This window comes from Topomyia yanbarensis, chromosome 1 (genome assembly GCF_030247195.1).
Source record: "Topomyia yanbarensis strain Yona2022 chromosome 1, ASM3024719v1, whole genome shotgun sequence".
In the NCBI taxonomy this organism is placed as follows: Eukaryota; Metazoa; Arthropoda; class Insecta; order Diptera; family Culicidae; genus Topomyia; species Topomyia yanbarensis.
The window spans coordinates 136,744,788-136,761,616 of record NC_080670.1 but is presented as its reverse complement, the minus strand read 5'-3'; the positions used below and the strand labels follow the sequence as shown (position 1 = coordinate 136,761,616).

Sequence of the window (16,829 nt, the reverse complement as noted above, 5' to 3'; positions counted from 1 at the left end):
CTATAAAAATAATGTCACTGCATTAACCATCATTTGCCATTCCTCACACGCCCCCCCCCATCTCTCTCTCTCTCTCTCTCTCTCTCTCTCTCTCTCTCTCTTTCTCTCTTCTATCGCATCTATCTAGCTATTTCTGTATCCATTTCTAAGTTGTGTGATAATATCTTCTGCCAATCTGAAATATTTATTAATTGTAATTGCGAAGGTTTGAGAAAACAAAACTATTTTTTGTCTGCTGCTACATCAACTCAACTTTAAATCAATTGTATTCAAAGCCTGTATCTACGCTATAATTAGGGAAATTCATGGCCATATCAGAAAAATATTTGGCTTAACTGGGTAATATGAAAGTTTGACGATGAAAATTTTCAAAAGAGATATTCCACGTGCGATATTTAAACTATTCGTATCTCTATTGAATTTTGAATGAAACATATGCTCAAAGACTGAAAGCTGAAGCCAACAGGATTGGATTTGCCATCAACGTTTCGAAGACAAAATACATGAGAGGAAGAGGTTCTAGAGACGACAATGGGAACATCCCACCCGAGTGCGGATTGACGGTGACGAAATCGAGATGGTCGACGAATTTGGGCTCACTGGTAACCGATGACAATGATAACAGCAAATAAATTTAGAGACGGATCTTAGCGGGAAATCGCGCCTACTTTGGACTTCAGAGGACGCTTCGGTCGAACAAAATTCGCCGCCGCACGAAGTTGATTATCTTCAAGACGCTGATTAGATCGGTGGTCCTCTACGGCCACGAGACCTGGACTATGCTCGTGGAGGACCACCGCGCCCTTGGAGTTTTCGAACGAAAGGTGTTGCGTACCATCTATGGTGGCGTGCAGATCGAAAACGGAACGTTGCGCAGGCGAATGAACCATGAGTTGTATCAGCTGCATATTCGTTGTATTGGTACGAACTTTCATGAAAAATAACGGATCAAAGACCAAAAATATCCACAAATTAGATCCAGGAAAAGAAGTCTCCCAAAGTACCCACTCTCGATGGGGGATGCAACTACAATGTGTCTTCTAACTTATCGTCGTCCATATTTGGATATACTGAGTAGTTTGAAACATTTCTTTTTCACAGTATTGGTCTGTATAGGACTTATTTATCCATATTTCCTGCACGATAATTCCGAACGAAACAATATGAAAGCTATAAGGATGAATTGAAAGAGACTGCATTGCAATCAACTGAATGCACGGCTTTTATGCTATCGATATAGCCTAGACATTTCACACTATTTACTTCAATGCAAATAAAAACTTTGAAATATCTACCTATCTCATTCACGAATCGCATTCTCCCTGTCGTTCTCTGTTCAAGTGGTTTGAAAGCACATGTGACCTTGTCTCACTTTACTATATTCAATTGCGCGTTAAAATACTGGACCAGTAAATTCTATTCTGTACATAAATCTTTTTTTCGGGAATATGTGACCAAAAAGTAAACTTCAAAATCCAAAGCAAATTGAACGTTCCAGGTTCGTGATAACTAATTAAGGTCCAACAATAAAGTAGAAACACCAGATAATCTTGAAACGACGCCGTCAAGTAAAGAAGCATGAAAACAAAAAGAATAAAACCAAAAAAAGATGGAAGCCCTAGAAAGTCCATTGCATATTTATTAGCCTTTTCTCAGAAGATGGGATTTTCTAAAACATTTCAAAACTTTCTGATTCAATCGTTCTCAAATTCGTATAATCCGGTTTATTTTTTTTCTTTATTCAAAAATGTTTTTAGTTTCAAATATATGACCATTTCATTTTAATTAATTATTTCATTCCGCATCTTTTTATTCGTTTTGTTCATCTGCGTTCATTTTACTTATTTTATTCGTTTCATTCTTTGGATTCACTCTGATCAGTTTATTCTTTTTGTGCATTTTACTCATATCATTCATTGTTTTCATTGTATGCATTTTATTCATTTTTTCCAGTTTATTCATTTTGTTCAGTTTATTCATTTTGTTCAGTTTCTTCATTTTAATAATCTGACTACTTTTTCAGTTTTAATTATTTCATCCAAATAATTTATTTGATTCAATTTATTTCTTTATATTAATTTATAACCTTTTACAATTGTTCAATTTTTCATTTTAATCAATGCATTTTATTCTGCTCATTTTCTTCTTTTTATTCATTTTATCACTTCAGCTCATTTTGTTTATTTGATTCGTTTGTTTTATTTATGCATTTCATTTATTTTTTACTTTATTCATTTTGTTCATCCATTCTTTTTATTATTTTGATCCATTACATTAATTTTATTCATTGTATTCACTGGATGAATTAAATCAATTTGATTCATTTAATTAATTTGATTCAATTGATTCATTTGATTGATTTGATTGATTTGATTGATTTGATTGATTTGATTGATTTGATTGATTTGATTGATTTGATTGATTTGATTGATTTGATTGATTTGATTGATTTGATTGATTTGATTGATTTGATTGATTTGATTGATTTGATTGATTTGATTGATTTGATTGATTTGATTGATTTGATTGATTTGATTGATTTGATTGATTTGATTGATTTGATTGATTTGATTGATTTGATTGATTTGATTGATTTGATTGATTTGATTGATTTGATTGATTTGATTGATTTGATTGATTTGATTGATTTGATTGATTTGATTGATTTGATTGATTTGATTGATTTGATTGATTTGATTGATTTGATTGATTTGATTGATTTGATTGATTTGATTGATTTGATTGATTTGATTGATTTGATTGATTTGATTGATTTGATTGATTTGATTGATTTGATTGATTTGATTGATTTGATTGATTTGATTGATTTGATTGATTTGATTGATTTGATTGATTTGATTGATTTGATTGATTTGATTGATTTGATTGATTTGATTGATTTGATTGATTTGATTGATTTGATTGATTTGATTGATTTGATTGATTTGATTGATTTGATTGATTTGATTGATTTGATTGATTTGATTGATTTGATTGATTTGATTGATTTGATTGATTTGATTGATTTGATTGATTTGATTGATTTGATTGATTTGATTGATTTGATTGATTTGATTGATTTGATTGATTTGATTGATTTGATTGATTTGATTGATTTGATTGATTTGATTGATTTGATTGATTTGATTGATTTGATCGATTTGATTGATTTGATTGATTTGATCGATTTGATTGATTTGATTGATTTGATTGATTTGATCGATTTGATTGATTTGATTGATTTGATCGATTTGATTGATTTGATTGATTTGATTGATTTGATTGATTTGATTGATTTGATTGATTTGATTGATTTGATTGATTTGATTGATGTGATTGATTTGATTGATTTGATTGATTTGATTGATTTGATTGATTTGATTGATTTGATTGATTTGATTGATTTGATTGATTTGATTGATTTGATTGATTTGATTGATTTGATTGATTTGATTGATTTGATTGATTTGATTGATTTGATTGATTTGATTGATTTGATTGATTTGATTGATTTGATTGATTTGATTGATTTGATTGATTTGATTGATTTGATTGATTTGATTGATTTGATTGATTTGATTGATTTGATTGATTTGATTGATTTGATTGATTTGATTGATTTGATTGATTTGATTGATTTGATTGATTTGATTGATTTGATTGATTTGATTGATTTGATTGATTTGATTGATTTGATTGATTTGATTGATTTGATTGATTTGATTGATTTGATTGATTTGATTGATTTGATTGATTTGATTGATTTGATTGATTTGATTGATTTGATTGATTTGATTGATTTGATTGATTTGATTGATTTGATTGATTTGATTGATTTGATTGATTTGATTGATTTGATTGATTTGATTGATTTGATTGATTTGATTGATTTGATTGATTTGATTGATTTGATTGATTTGATTGATTTGATTGATTTGATTGATTTGATTGATTTGATTGATTTGATTGATTTGATTGATTTGATTGATTTGATTGATTTGATTGATTTGATTGATTTGATTGATTTGATTGATTTGATTGATTTGATTGATTTGATTGATTTGATTGATTTGATTGATTTGATTGATTTGATTGATTTGATTGATTTGATTGATTTGATTGATTTGATTGATTTGATTGATTTGATTGATTTGATTGATTTGATTGATTTGATTGATTTGATTGATTTGATTGATTTGATTGATTTGATTGATTTGATTGATTTGATTGATTTGATTGATTTGATTGATTTGATTGATTTGATTGATTTGATTGATTTGATTGATTTGATTGATTTGATTGATTTGATTGATTTGATTGATTTGATTGATTTGATTGATTTGATTGATTTGATTGATTTGATTGATTTGATTGATTTGATTGATTTGATTGATTTGATTGATTTGATTGATTTGATTGATTTGATTGATTTGATTGATTTGATTGATTTGATTGATTTGATTGATTTGATTGATTTGATTGATTTGATTGATTTGATTGATTTGATTGATTTGATTGATTTGATTGATTTGATTGATTTGATTGATTTGATTGATTTGATTGATTTGATTGATTTGATTGATTTGATTGATTTGATTGATTTGATTGATTTGATTGATTTGATTGATTTGATTGATTTGATTGATTTGATTGATTTGATTGATTTGATTGATTTGATTGATTTGATTGATTTGATTGATTTGATTGATTTGATTGATTTGATTGATTTGATTGATTTGATTGATTTGATTGATTTGATTGATTTGATTGATTTGATTGATTTGATTGATTTGATTGATTTGATTGATTTGATTGATTTGATTGATTTGATTGATTTGATTGATTTGATTGATTTGATTGATTTGATTGATTTGATTGATTTGATTGATTTGATTGATTTGATTGATTTGATTGATTTGATTGATTTGATTGATTTGATTGATTTGATTGATTTGATTGATTTGATTGATTTGATTGATTTGATTGATTTGATTGATTTGATTGATTTGATTGATTTGATTGATTTGATTGATTTGATTGATTTGATTGATTTGATTGATTTGATTGATTTGATTGATTTGATTGATTTGATTGATTTGATTGATTTGATTGATTTGATTGATTTGATTGATTTGATTGATTTGATTGATTTGATTGATTTGATTGATTTGATTGATTTGATTGATTTGATTGATTTGATTGATTTGATTGATTTGATTGATTTGATTGATTTGATTGATTTGATTGATTTGATTGATTTGATTGATTTGATTGATTTGATTGATTTGATTGATTTGATTGATTTGATTGATTTGATTGATTTGATTGATTTGATTGATTTGATTGATTTGATTGATTTGATTGATTTGATTGATTTGATTGATTTGATTGATTTGATTGATTTGATTGATTTGATTGATTTGATTGATTTGATTGATTTGATTGATTTGATTGATTTGATTGATTTGATTGATTTGATTGATTTGATTGATTTGATTGATTTGATTGATTTGATTGATTTGATTGATTTGATTGATTTGATTGATTTGATTGATTTGATTGATTTGATTGATTTGATTGATTTGATTGATTTGATTGATTTGATTGATTTGATTGATTTGATTGATTTGATTGATTTGATTGATTTGATTGATTTGATTGATTTGATTGATTTGATTGATTTGATTGATTTGATTGATTTGATTGATTTGATTGATTTGATTGATTTGATTGATTTGATTGATTTGATTGATTTGATTGATTTGATTGATTTGATTGATTTGATTGATTTGATTGATTTGATTGATTTGATTGATTTGATTGATTTGATTGATTTGATTGATTTGATTGATTTGATTGATTTGATTGATTTGATTGATTTGATTGATTTGATTGATTTGATTGATTTGATTGATTTGATTGATTTGATTGGATTGATTTGATTGATTTGATTGATTTGATTGGATTGATTTGATTGATTTGATTGATTTGATTGATTTGATTGATTTGATTGATTTGATTGGATTGATTTGATTGATTTGATTGATTTGATTGATTTGATTGATTTGATTGATTTGATTAATTTGATTAATTTGATTGATTTGATTGATTTGATTGATTTGATTGATTTGATTGATTTGATTGATTTGATTGATTTGATTGATTTGATTGATTTGATTGATTTGATTGATTTGATTGATTTGATTGATTTGATTGATTTGATTGATTTGATTGATTTGATTGATTTGATTGATTTGATTGATTTGATTGATTTGATTGATTTGATTGATTTGATTGATTTGATTGATTTGATTGATTTGATTGATTTGATTGATTTGATTGATTTGATTGATTTGATTGATTTGATTGATTTGATTGATTTGATTGATTTGATTGATTTGATTGATTTGATTGATTTGATTGATTTGATTGATTTGATTGATTTGATTGATTTGATTGATTTGATTGATTTGATTGATTTGATTGATTTGATTGATTTGATTGATTTGATTGATTTGATTGATTTGATTGATTTGATTGATTTGATTGATTTGATTGATTTGATTGATTTGATTGATTTGATTGATTTGATTGATTTGATTGATTTGATTGATTTGATTGATTTGATTGATTTGATTGATTTGATTGATTTGATTGATTTGATTGATTTGATTGATTTGATTGATTTGATTGATTTGATTGATTTGATTGATTTGATTGATTTGATTGATTTGATTGATTTGATTGATTTGATTGATTTGATTGATTTGATTGATTTGATTGATTTGATTGATTTGATTGATTTGATTGATTTGATTGATTTGATTGATTTGATTGATTTGATTGATTTGATTGATTTGATTGATTTGATTGATTTGATTGATTTGATTGATTTGATTGATTTGATTGATTTGATTGATTTGATTGATTTGATTGATTTGATTGATTTGATTGATTTGATTGATTTGATTGATTTGATTGATTTGATTGATTTGATTGATTTGATTGATTTGATTGATTTGATTGATTTGATTGATTTGATTGATTTGATTGATTTGATTGATTTGATTGATTTGATTGATTTGATTGATTTGATTGATTTGATTGATTTGATTGATTTGATTGATTTGATTGATTTGATTGATTTGATTGATTTGATTGATTTGATTGATTTGATTGATTTGATTGATTTGATTGATTTGATTGATTTGATTTGATTGATTTGATTGATTTGATTGATTTGATTGATTTGATTGATTTGATTGATTTGATTGATTTGATTGATTTGATTGATTTGATTGATTTGATTGATTTGATTGATTTGATTGATTTGATTGATTTGATTGATTTGATTGATTTGATTGATTTGATTGATTTGATTGATTTGATTGATTTGATTGATTTGATTGATTTGATTGATTTGATTGATTTGATTGATTTGATTGATTTGATTGATTTGATTGATTTGATTGATTTGATTGATTTGATTGATTTGATTGATTTGATTGATTTGATTGATTTGATTGATTTGATTGTGTTACGGCGGAAGTAAATCTAAGCGCCGTTCACGAAAATCAGCTTGACCTTCAGTCGTCCTAGCAAACTTTATTTCGCTCGATTCGAGTAAACAACCATTGTATCTCAATTTGCATTGTTTTTTTCTTCTACTTTGATTACCGCACTAAGCGGGTGCTATAAAGAGAGACTGTAGAAGGCAGTCAATTATCAGTTGAAATTATACGTTAGAACGGTAACCGTCGTGTGCATATTTATCCGAACGCGCTCCATCGATAATTGAAATTTTTCGGTCGTTTTTTTGTAGCTCGCAAATCCATATGGTCCTTCGAACCGGATTGCGAAGGATTTTGCAAAGACTCGCAGTTTCGGTAAATTGTTCGCTCGCTTCTCAGTTACGTACTTTCGTGATTCTGCCAACCGGTGGCACAGTGAGCAAAAGGTGATTGAAATTTTATCGACAATGGAGAAACTAATTCGCGAACGAAAATCCCTTGAGCCGCGACTCAAGCGCGTACATGACACGGTGGTGAAAATCCAGCCAGAAGCGGCTGAGGAAATTGACGTGCAATCGGAACTCGATACGCTCAATGACATTTGGGCTGCGTATTGTTCAGTGCATAAAAGAATTCTAGATGCTTGTACGAATGATGAAACGTACGAAGAGGCCATTGAATGCCAGTGTAGATTCGAAGAAGCTTATGTCCGGTTAAAAAACCGACTGTTAAAATTGCTTAAAGTGATAAAATTGGCTGATAGTAATCGTGAGGAGCGGCCGCCGTCCCAGAATGACGTGATCACGCAACTTGCCCAGCAGCAAGCCGAGCTTCTAAATATGATGTCCACACGTATGGTTCTTGCTACCAGCAGCACAGCTGCATCACCAGAAGCTGCCATCGCTCCCACTCCCTTGTCGGACCTGAAGCTGCCCCCGATGACCTTGCCTGTGTTCAGTGGCAACTATCTCGAGTGCCAGTCATTCATTGATCTTTTCAACAGCATGGTTCATCAAAACCCATCGCTGAAAGATAGCCAGAAACTATACTTCCTGAAAACAAATCTTTCTGGTGAAGCTGCATCCCTAATTTCACACTTGAAAATCGAGGATGTAAATTACAGTCCCGCCTTACAAAAACTTAAATCGCGCTACGACAAGCCACTCGAGATCGCTCATAAGCATATTGAACGCTTTCTAAGCCAGCCAGCCCTGACATCATCGTCTGCTGATGGCTTACGTTCACTGCATGACATCTCAGACGAAGTCGTTAGAGCCCTCCAAGCCATGCAACGAGAGGATCGGGACACATGGCTTTTGGATCGGGAAACCAAACAGCTATGGTACCAACGAGTTGCTGATATGCAAGAAGCGAACATCACGCTGCAGTGTTTCCTCCACTTCATAGATTCTCGCAGTTTTGCATTACAATCGGCGCAGCCCCCCAAACATGGAGCCGTTGCTGCCCAAAAACCTCCTGTGAAACCATCGTATAGAGGGGCAACTGCATTCATCACCACAAATGCACCGCCAGTATGCAACGTTTGTGCAAAATCGCCACATCCACTTTATCAATGTGGCAAATTCATTCACATGAGCCCCGAGGAAAGGCTGTCAACAGTCAGCAGACAAAGGCTGTGCAAAAATTGCTTGAAGCAGCACCTTGGAGAAGTATGCAGATCGGGAAATTGTAGAAAATGTGGCCTACTGCATCACACGCTTCTGCATGCCGCATTTGAGCCATCAGATCATCAACCAAGCCCGTTTACGTCGTATGCCGTACATGCCAACAATGGTCCGGCCGCCCAGTCGCTAATTTCGGCCCTTGATCCCACTGCTAATCTCGACGCGTCAAATGTTCTTCTCGCGACCGTAGCCATTAATGTGTTGGACAAATATGGACGACCGCACGCATGTCGCGCAGTTCTGGATTCCGCATCTCAAGTAAGTTTCATCAGTAAGAGCTTCTGCGACGAACTTGGCCTGGATCTAATGGAAGCAGACATGGATCTGGAGGGAATTTCATCCATGCCTGCACATGCCGACAAATGTGCGCAAATCGTTATAGCATCTCGATGCACGGATTATCGCACTGCTGTCCCGTGTATGGTGTTGGAAGAAATCGTTAAAACATTGCCAGCGAAACCAGCCGATATTGACCAATGGTCCATACCTGATTCAATTGAGTTAGCTGACCCACTTTTTAACCGCCCCGGTAAGATTAGTGTTTTGCTCGGTATAGAACTTTTCTTCCAGTTACTCGAGCCAGGAAAAATCAATCTCAGCACGGATGATAGTCTACCTACATTACAAAACACCAAATTAGGGTGGGTGGTAGCCGGTCGCTATCGAAACAGCGCTCCGCTATCGAATTTGAAGGTGTCGACGTGCTTGTTGGCTTCCTCTGATGATGGTCTTTGCCAACAGCTGCGAAAATTTTGGGAAATAGAAGAGTATGCTGTACCTAAAATTCACATCAGTGAGGAGGAAAGGCGCTGCGAGGAGCATTTCTCAATGCATACGGTTAGGAATAACAGTGGAAAATTTACCGTTCGTTTGCCATTTTTGCACCCACCGAGTCAACTTGGCGATTCGAGACAGATGGCTGTTAGACGTCTGGAACACATGGAAAGGAAACTGCACCGGAATCCACTCCTCAAGCAAGAGTACCATGCATTCCTCCGCGAGTATCTCGAGCTTGGGCACATGACTATTTCGGAACATGCAAATCCCACAGAGGCCGTCTACTTACCCCACCACTGTGTGATAAAGGAAGCCAGCTCAACGACGAAATGCCGCGTTGTATTTGATGCTTCTGCGAAAACTACAAGCGGAAAATCTCTTAACGATATTCTCATGGCTGGTCCAGTCTTGCAAGATTCGCTGGTGAACATTCTTCTACGCTTTCGAATTCCTACTATTGTGATTACCGGCGATATCAAGCAAATGTATCGAATGATTGAAGTGCACCAAGATGATCGTGATTTCCAACGGATTTTGTGGCGATGGTCAAGCGACGAGCCGGTGAAGGAATATCGGCTAAATACTGTAACCTACGGAACTAAAAGTGCTTCCTATTTGGCCACAAAATGCGTGCAGCAGTTGTTGGAGTCCCACAGACTGATGTATACGGAGGCAGTGGAAAAGGCAGAACGGGGCACATATGTGGACGACATTTTAACAGGTGCTGATTCAGAGGAGGAAGCCATTCTACTTCGCCAGCAGCTCTCAACAATTTTAGCTTCTGGTGGTTTTCACCTCCGAAAGTGGGCGTCAAATAGTGTAGAAGTCCTCAACGCGATCCCGGCTGCTGATCGGGAAATAAACACAACTATAGAACTGAACAACACCCGCACCATCAGGGCCCTCGGCATCTACTGGCAGCCGTGCAGCGACGAGTTCCTGTTCTCTAACATACCGAATCAGATCTTTCAGCCCACGAAGCGGACCATGCTTTCGCAAATCGCCAGTATCTTTGACCCATTAGGGCTTCTGGCGCCAATAGTCATCAAAGCGAAAATGGTCATGCAACAGCTCTGGGAACTGAAGGTGGACTGGGACGAAGCTCCCCCCGGTGAGTTAGTTCAAGTTTGGTTGACATTCGTGCAAAGCCTTTCCGATCTTAATTCCTTACAGGTACCCCGACGAGTGATCGGCACGCAAGCCGCCTCTCGATTATATCTGCACGGCTTCAGTGATGCATCCGAGCGAGCCATGGGTGCGTGTGTCTACATTCGTGCGATAGACAACGACGGCAACACATCATCACATCTGCTGTGTGCGAAATCTAAATTGGCGCCCATTGGAAATGGACGAACAACACTACCTCGGTTGGAGCTGTGCGCCGCAGTGATCCTGTCCAGACTAATAGCGAATGTGAAGGAAGCCCTAACCATACCCTTTCATGAAATACGTGCGTACTCGGACTCAACGGTGGCGCTGGCGTGGATCGCGGGTGGTGCTTCAAGGTGGAAAACGTTCGTCGCAAATCGTGTGGCAGAAATAACTACGCATCTTCCTGCAGTAAACTGGAATCATATCGACACCCGTAGCAACCCCGCCGATCTGATCTCTCGGGGTACTCTACCAGAGCAAACCATCAACAGCGCTCTCTGGTGGCATGGCCCCTACTGGAATGCTTGTCCAAACATAGATAATTCCGCGCCCACGGTCGCTCTTGACGATAAGCAACAACGACAGGTAGAAAGGGAACAGCGTTCTGCAGCAGTGACGTATCTGGTGGTTTACGAAAACGACTTTCTCGACGGGATGCTGGCCAGATATTACCCTAAACTCCAACATCTTTTACGTATTACTGCCTGGATGATTCGCTTTCGACATCGCGAGTATCGAGCCGCCACGTTAACAGCATACGAAATCGACAACGCTATGCAACTCTATGTGAAACACGTTCAGAGGTTGCAATTCGCGAAGGAAATCAATCAACTAGAGAAGCATCATGAGGTGCATCACACCAGTCCACTTCGACAGCTGAAACCGTTCCTGGATGAAGCACATCTCCTCAGGGTGGGCGGTAGGTTACAGCTGTCAGATCTCAGCTACGACACGAAGCATCCGATCTTGCTGCCCCACCGCTCAATTCTCACTGCGCTCGTTCTCCACCACGAGCATAACCAGCTGTTTCATTGCGGCCCCCAATCGCTATTGGCAGCTGTACGAAAGCGTTTTTGGATTATTAGCGGTACCAGCGCCGCTCGCAAGACTTGCCGATCCTGCGTCGAGTGTGTACGAGCGAAGCCAGTACCAATTCATCAGCTGATGGGCCAGCTACCAGCAGACCGCCTGAAGCCAGTTCCTCCTTTCTCCATCACCGGTGTGGATTACGCTGGGCCAATCAATGTTGTCAGTCGTCGAACGCGAGGTGCTGTAGCTACAAAGGGCTATATCGCACTATTCGTCTGCTTCTCAACTCGAGCGGTACATCTAGAAGCAGTTTCGGATCTCACTACGTCCGCATTCATTGCGGCGTTCACTCGCTTCAGCTGCCGATATGGACTGCCGAACAAGATGTACTCTGACAACGCCACTAATCTTCGGGGTGCAGCTAGAAAACTTCGTGAGTTATACCAGCAGATTAATTTAATCGAACATGAGAACCAAATAGCAGATTATTTTGCGGACGAAGGCATTGAGTGGTCATTTATTCCCGCTCGTTCTCCCCACCACGGTGGACTGTGGGAAGCAGGGGTGAAGGTGGCGAAGAGCTTGCTAAACAAGCTAGGAGGTGATTCTCGTTTCACGTTCGAAGAGTTAAGTACGGTTCTCTCGCAAGTAGCAGCTTGTATGAACTCTCGTCCTATCACCCCATTGTCGAATGATCCCAACGAACCACAACCTCTCACGCCAGCGCACTTTCTCATCGGTCGGACCTTGAATGCTGTTCCAGAGATCAACCAGCTGGAGCGACAGATCGGATCTTTGAACAGGTGGCAATATGTACAACGAGTCACCCAGGAGTTCAGAGTTCGGTGGCAGAATGAGTACGTTCTATTGCTTCAACGTATGGTAAAATGGCAGCATACTACACCGAATGTTACTGTCGGTGAGTTTGTTCTGCTGATTGCCGATAACGAAAAGGCTAAGCAATGGCCGATAGGTCGTGTCGTAGACACCTTTCCTGGCCCTGACGGACGCATTCGAGTAGTGGCCGTTAAAACTACCAACGGTATTTCACGGCGTGATGTCAGGAGAATTCGGAGAATCCCATTAGAAGATGATGAGTACGTACCAGGACGGAACGGAGCAGAAATTCCTCGCAGTAATTTGGTGGGCGGTTTATGTTACGGCGGAAGTAAATCTAAGCGCCGTTCACGAAAATCAGCTTGACCTTCAGTCGTCCTAGCAAACTTTATTTCGCTCGATTCGAGTAAACAACCATTGTATCTCAATTTGCATTGTTTTTTTCTTCTACTTTGATTACCGCACTAAGCGGGTGCTATAAAGAGAGACTGTAGAAGGCAGTCAATTATCAGTTGAAATTATACGTTAGAACGGTAACCGTCGTGTGCATATTTATCCGAACGCGCTCCATCGATAATTGAAATTTTTCGGTCGTTTTTTTGTAGCTCGCAAATCCAGATTGATTTGATTGATTTGATTGATTTGATTGATTTGATTGATTTGATTGATTTGATTGATTTGATTGATTTGATTGATTTGATTGATTTGATTGATTTGATTGATTTGATTGATTTGATTGATTTGATTGATTTGATTGATTTGATTGATTTGATTGATTTGATTGATTTGATTGATTTGATTGATTTGATTGATTTGATTGATTTGATTGATTTGATTGATTTGATTGATTTGATTGATTTGATTGATTTGATTGATTTGATTGATTTGATTGATTTGATTGATTTGATTGATTTGATTGATTTGATTGATTTGATTGATTTGATTGATTTGATTGATTTGATTGATTTGATTGATTTGATTGATTTGATTGATTTGATTGATTTGATTGATTTGATTGATTTGATTGATTTGATTGATTTGATTGATTTGATAGATTTGATAGATTTGATAGATTTGATAGATTTGATTGATTTGATTGATTTGATTGATTTGATTGATTTGATTGATTTGATTGATTTGATTGATTTGATTGATTTGATTGATTTGATTGATTTGATTGATTTGATTGATTTGATTGATTTGATTGATTTGATTGATTTGATTGATTTGATTGATTTGATTGATTTGATTGATTTGATTGATTTGATTGATTTGATTGATTTGATTGATTTGATTGATTTGATTGATTTGATTGATTTGATTGATTTGATTGATTTGATTGATTTGATTGATTTGATTGATTTGATTGATTTGATTGATTTGATTGATTTGATTGATTTGATTGATTTGATTGATTTGATTGATTTGATTGATTTGATTGATTTGATTGATTTGATTGATTTGATTGATTTGATTGATTTGATTGATTTGATTGATTTGATTGATTTGATTGATTTGATTGATTTGATTGATTTGATTGATTTGATTGATTTGATTGATTTGATTGATTTGATTGATTTGATTGATTTGATTGATTTGATTGATTTGATTGATTTGATTGATTTGATTGATTTGATTGATTTGATTGATTTGATTGATTTGATTGATTTGATTGATTTGATTGATTTGATTGATTTGATTGATTTGATTGATTTGATTGATTCGATTGATTTGATTGATTTGATTGATTTGATTGATTTGATTGATTTGATTGATTTGATTGATTTGATTGATTTGATTGATTTGATTGATTTGATTGATTTGATTGATTTGATTGATTTGATTGATTTGATTGATTTGATTGATTTGATTGATTTGATTGATTTGATTGATTTGATTGATTTGATTGATTTGATTGATTTGATTGATTCGATTGATTCGATTGATTCGATTGATTCGATTGATTCGATTGATTCGGTTGATTCGATTGATTCGATTGATTCGATTGATTCGATTGATTCGATTGATTCGATTGATTCGATTGATTCGATTGATTCGATTGATTCGATTGATTCGATTGATTCGATTGATTCGATTGATTCGATTGATTCGATTGATTCGATTGATTCGATTGATTCGATTGATTCGATTGATTCGATTGATTCGATTGATTCGATTGATTCGATTGATTCGATTGATTCGATTGATTCGATTGATTCGATTGATTCGATTGATTCGATTGATTCGATTGATTCGATTGATTCGATTGATTCGATTGATTCGATTGATTCGATTGATTCGATTGATTCGATTGATTCGATTGATTCGATTGATTCGATTGACTCGATTGATTCGATTGATTCGATTGATTCGATTGATTCGATTGATTCGATTGATTCGATTGATTCGATTGATTCGATTGATTCGATTGATTCGATTGATTCGATTGATTCGATTGATTCGATTGATTCGATTGATTCGATTGATTCGATTGATTCGATTGATTCGATTGATTCGATTGATTCGATTGATTCGATTGATTCGATTGATTCGATTGATTCGATTGATTCGATTGATTCGATTGATTCGATTGATTCGATTGATTCGATTGATTCGATTGATTCGATTGATTCGATTGATTCGATTGATTCGATTGATTCGATTGATTCGATTGATTCGATTGATTCGATTGATTCGATTGATTCGATTGATTCGATTGATTCGATTGATTCGATTGATTCGATTGATTCGATTGATTCGATTGATTCGATTGATTCGATTGATTCGATTGATTCGATTGATTCGATTGATTCGATTGATTCGATTGATTCGATTGATTCGATTGATTCGATTGATTCGATTGATTCGATTGATTCGATTGATTCGATTGATTCGATTGATTCGATTGATTCGATTGATTCGATTGATTCGATTGATTCGATTGATTCGATTGATTCGATTGATTCGATTGATTCGATTGATTCGATTGATTCGATTGATTCGATTGATTCGATTGATTCGATTGATTCGATTGATTCGATTGATTCGATTGATTCGATTGATTCGATTGATTCGATTGATTCGATTGATTCGATTGATTCGATTGATTCGATTGATTCGATTGATTCGATTGATTCGATTGATTCGATTGATTCGATTGATTCGGTTGATTCGATTGATTCGATTGATTCGATTGATTCGATTGATTCGATTGATTCGATTGATTCGATTGATTCGATTGATTCGATTGATTCGATTGATTCGATTGATTCGATTGATTCGATTGATTCGATTGATTCGATTGATTCGATTGATTCGATTGATTCGATTGATTCGATTGATTCGATTGATTCGATTGATTCGATTGATTCGATTGATTCGATTGATTCGATTGATTCGATTGATTCGATTGATTCGATTGATTCGATTGATTCGATTGATTCGATTGATTCGATTGATTCGATTGATTCGATTGATTCGATTGATTCGATTGATTCGATTGATTCGATTGATTCGATTGATTCGATTGATTCGATTGATTCGATTGATTCGATTGATTCGATTGATTCGATTGATTCGATTGATTCGATTGATTCGATTGATTCGATTGATTCGATTGATTCGATTGATTCGATTGATTCGATTGATTCGATTGATTCGATTGATTCGATTGATTCGATTGATTCGATTGATTCGATTGATTCGATTGATTCGATTGATTCGATTGATTCGATTGATTCGATTGATTCGATTGATTCGATTGATTCGATTGATTCGATTGATTCGATTGATTCGATTGATTCGATTGATTCGATTGATTCGATTGATTCGATTGATT

General features: G+C 34.6%; 1 protein-coding gene across 1 annotated transcript; it reads left to right on the top strand.

Annotated features, from left to right (window-relative positions):
* The first annotated feature begins 7,978 nt into the window (after positions 1 to 7,978).
* On the top strand, positions 7,979 to 13,357 carry LOC131675957 (uncharacterized). The gene has a single exon (XM_058955080.1). The coding sequence runs from the start codon at positions 7,979 to 7,981 to the stop codon at positions 13,355 to 13,357; it is 5,379 nt and encodes a 1,792-aa protein (XP_058811063.1).
* The last annotated feature ends 3,472 nt before the right edge of the window (positions 13,358 to 16,829 follow it).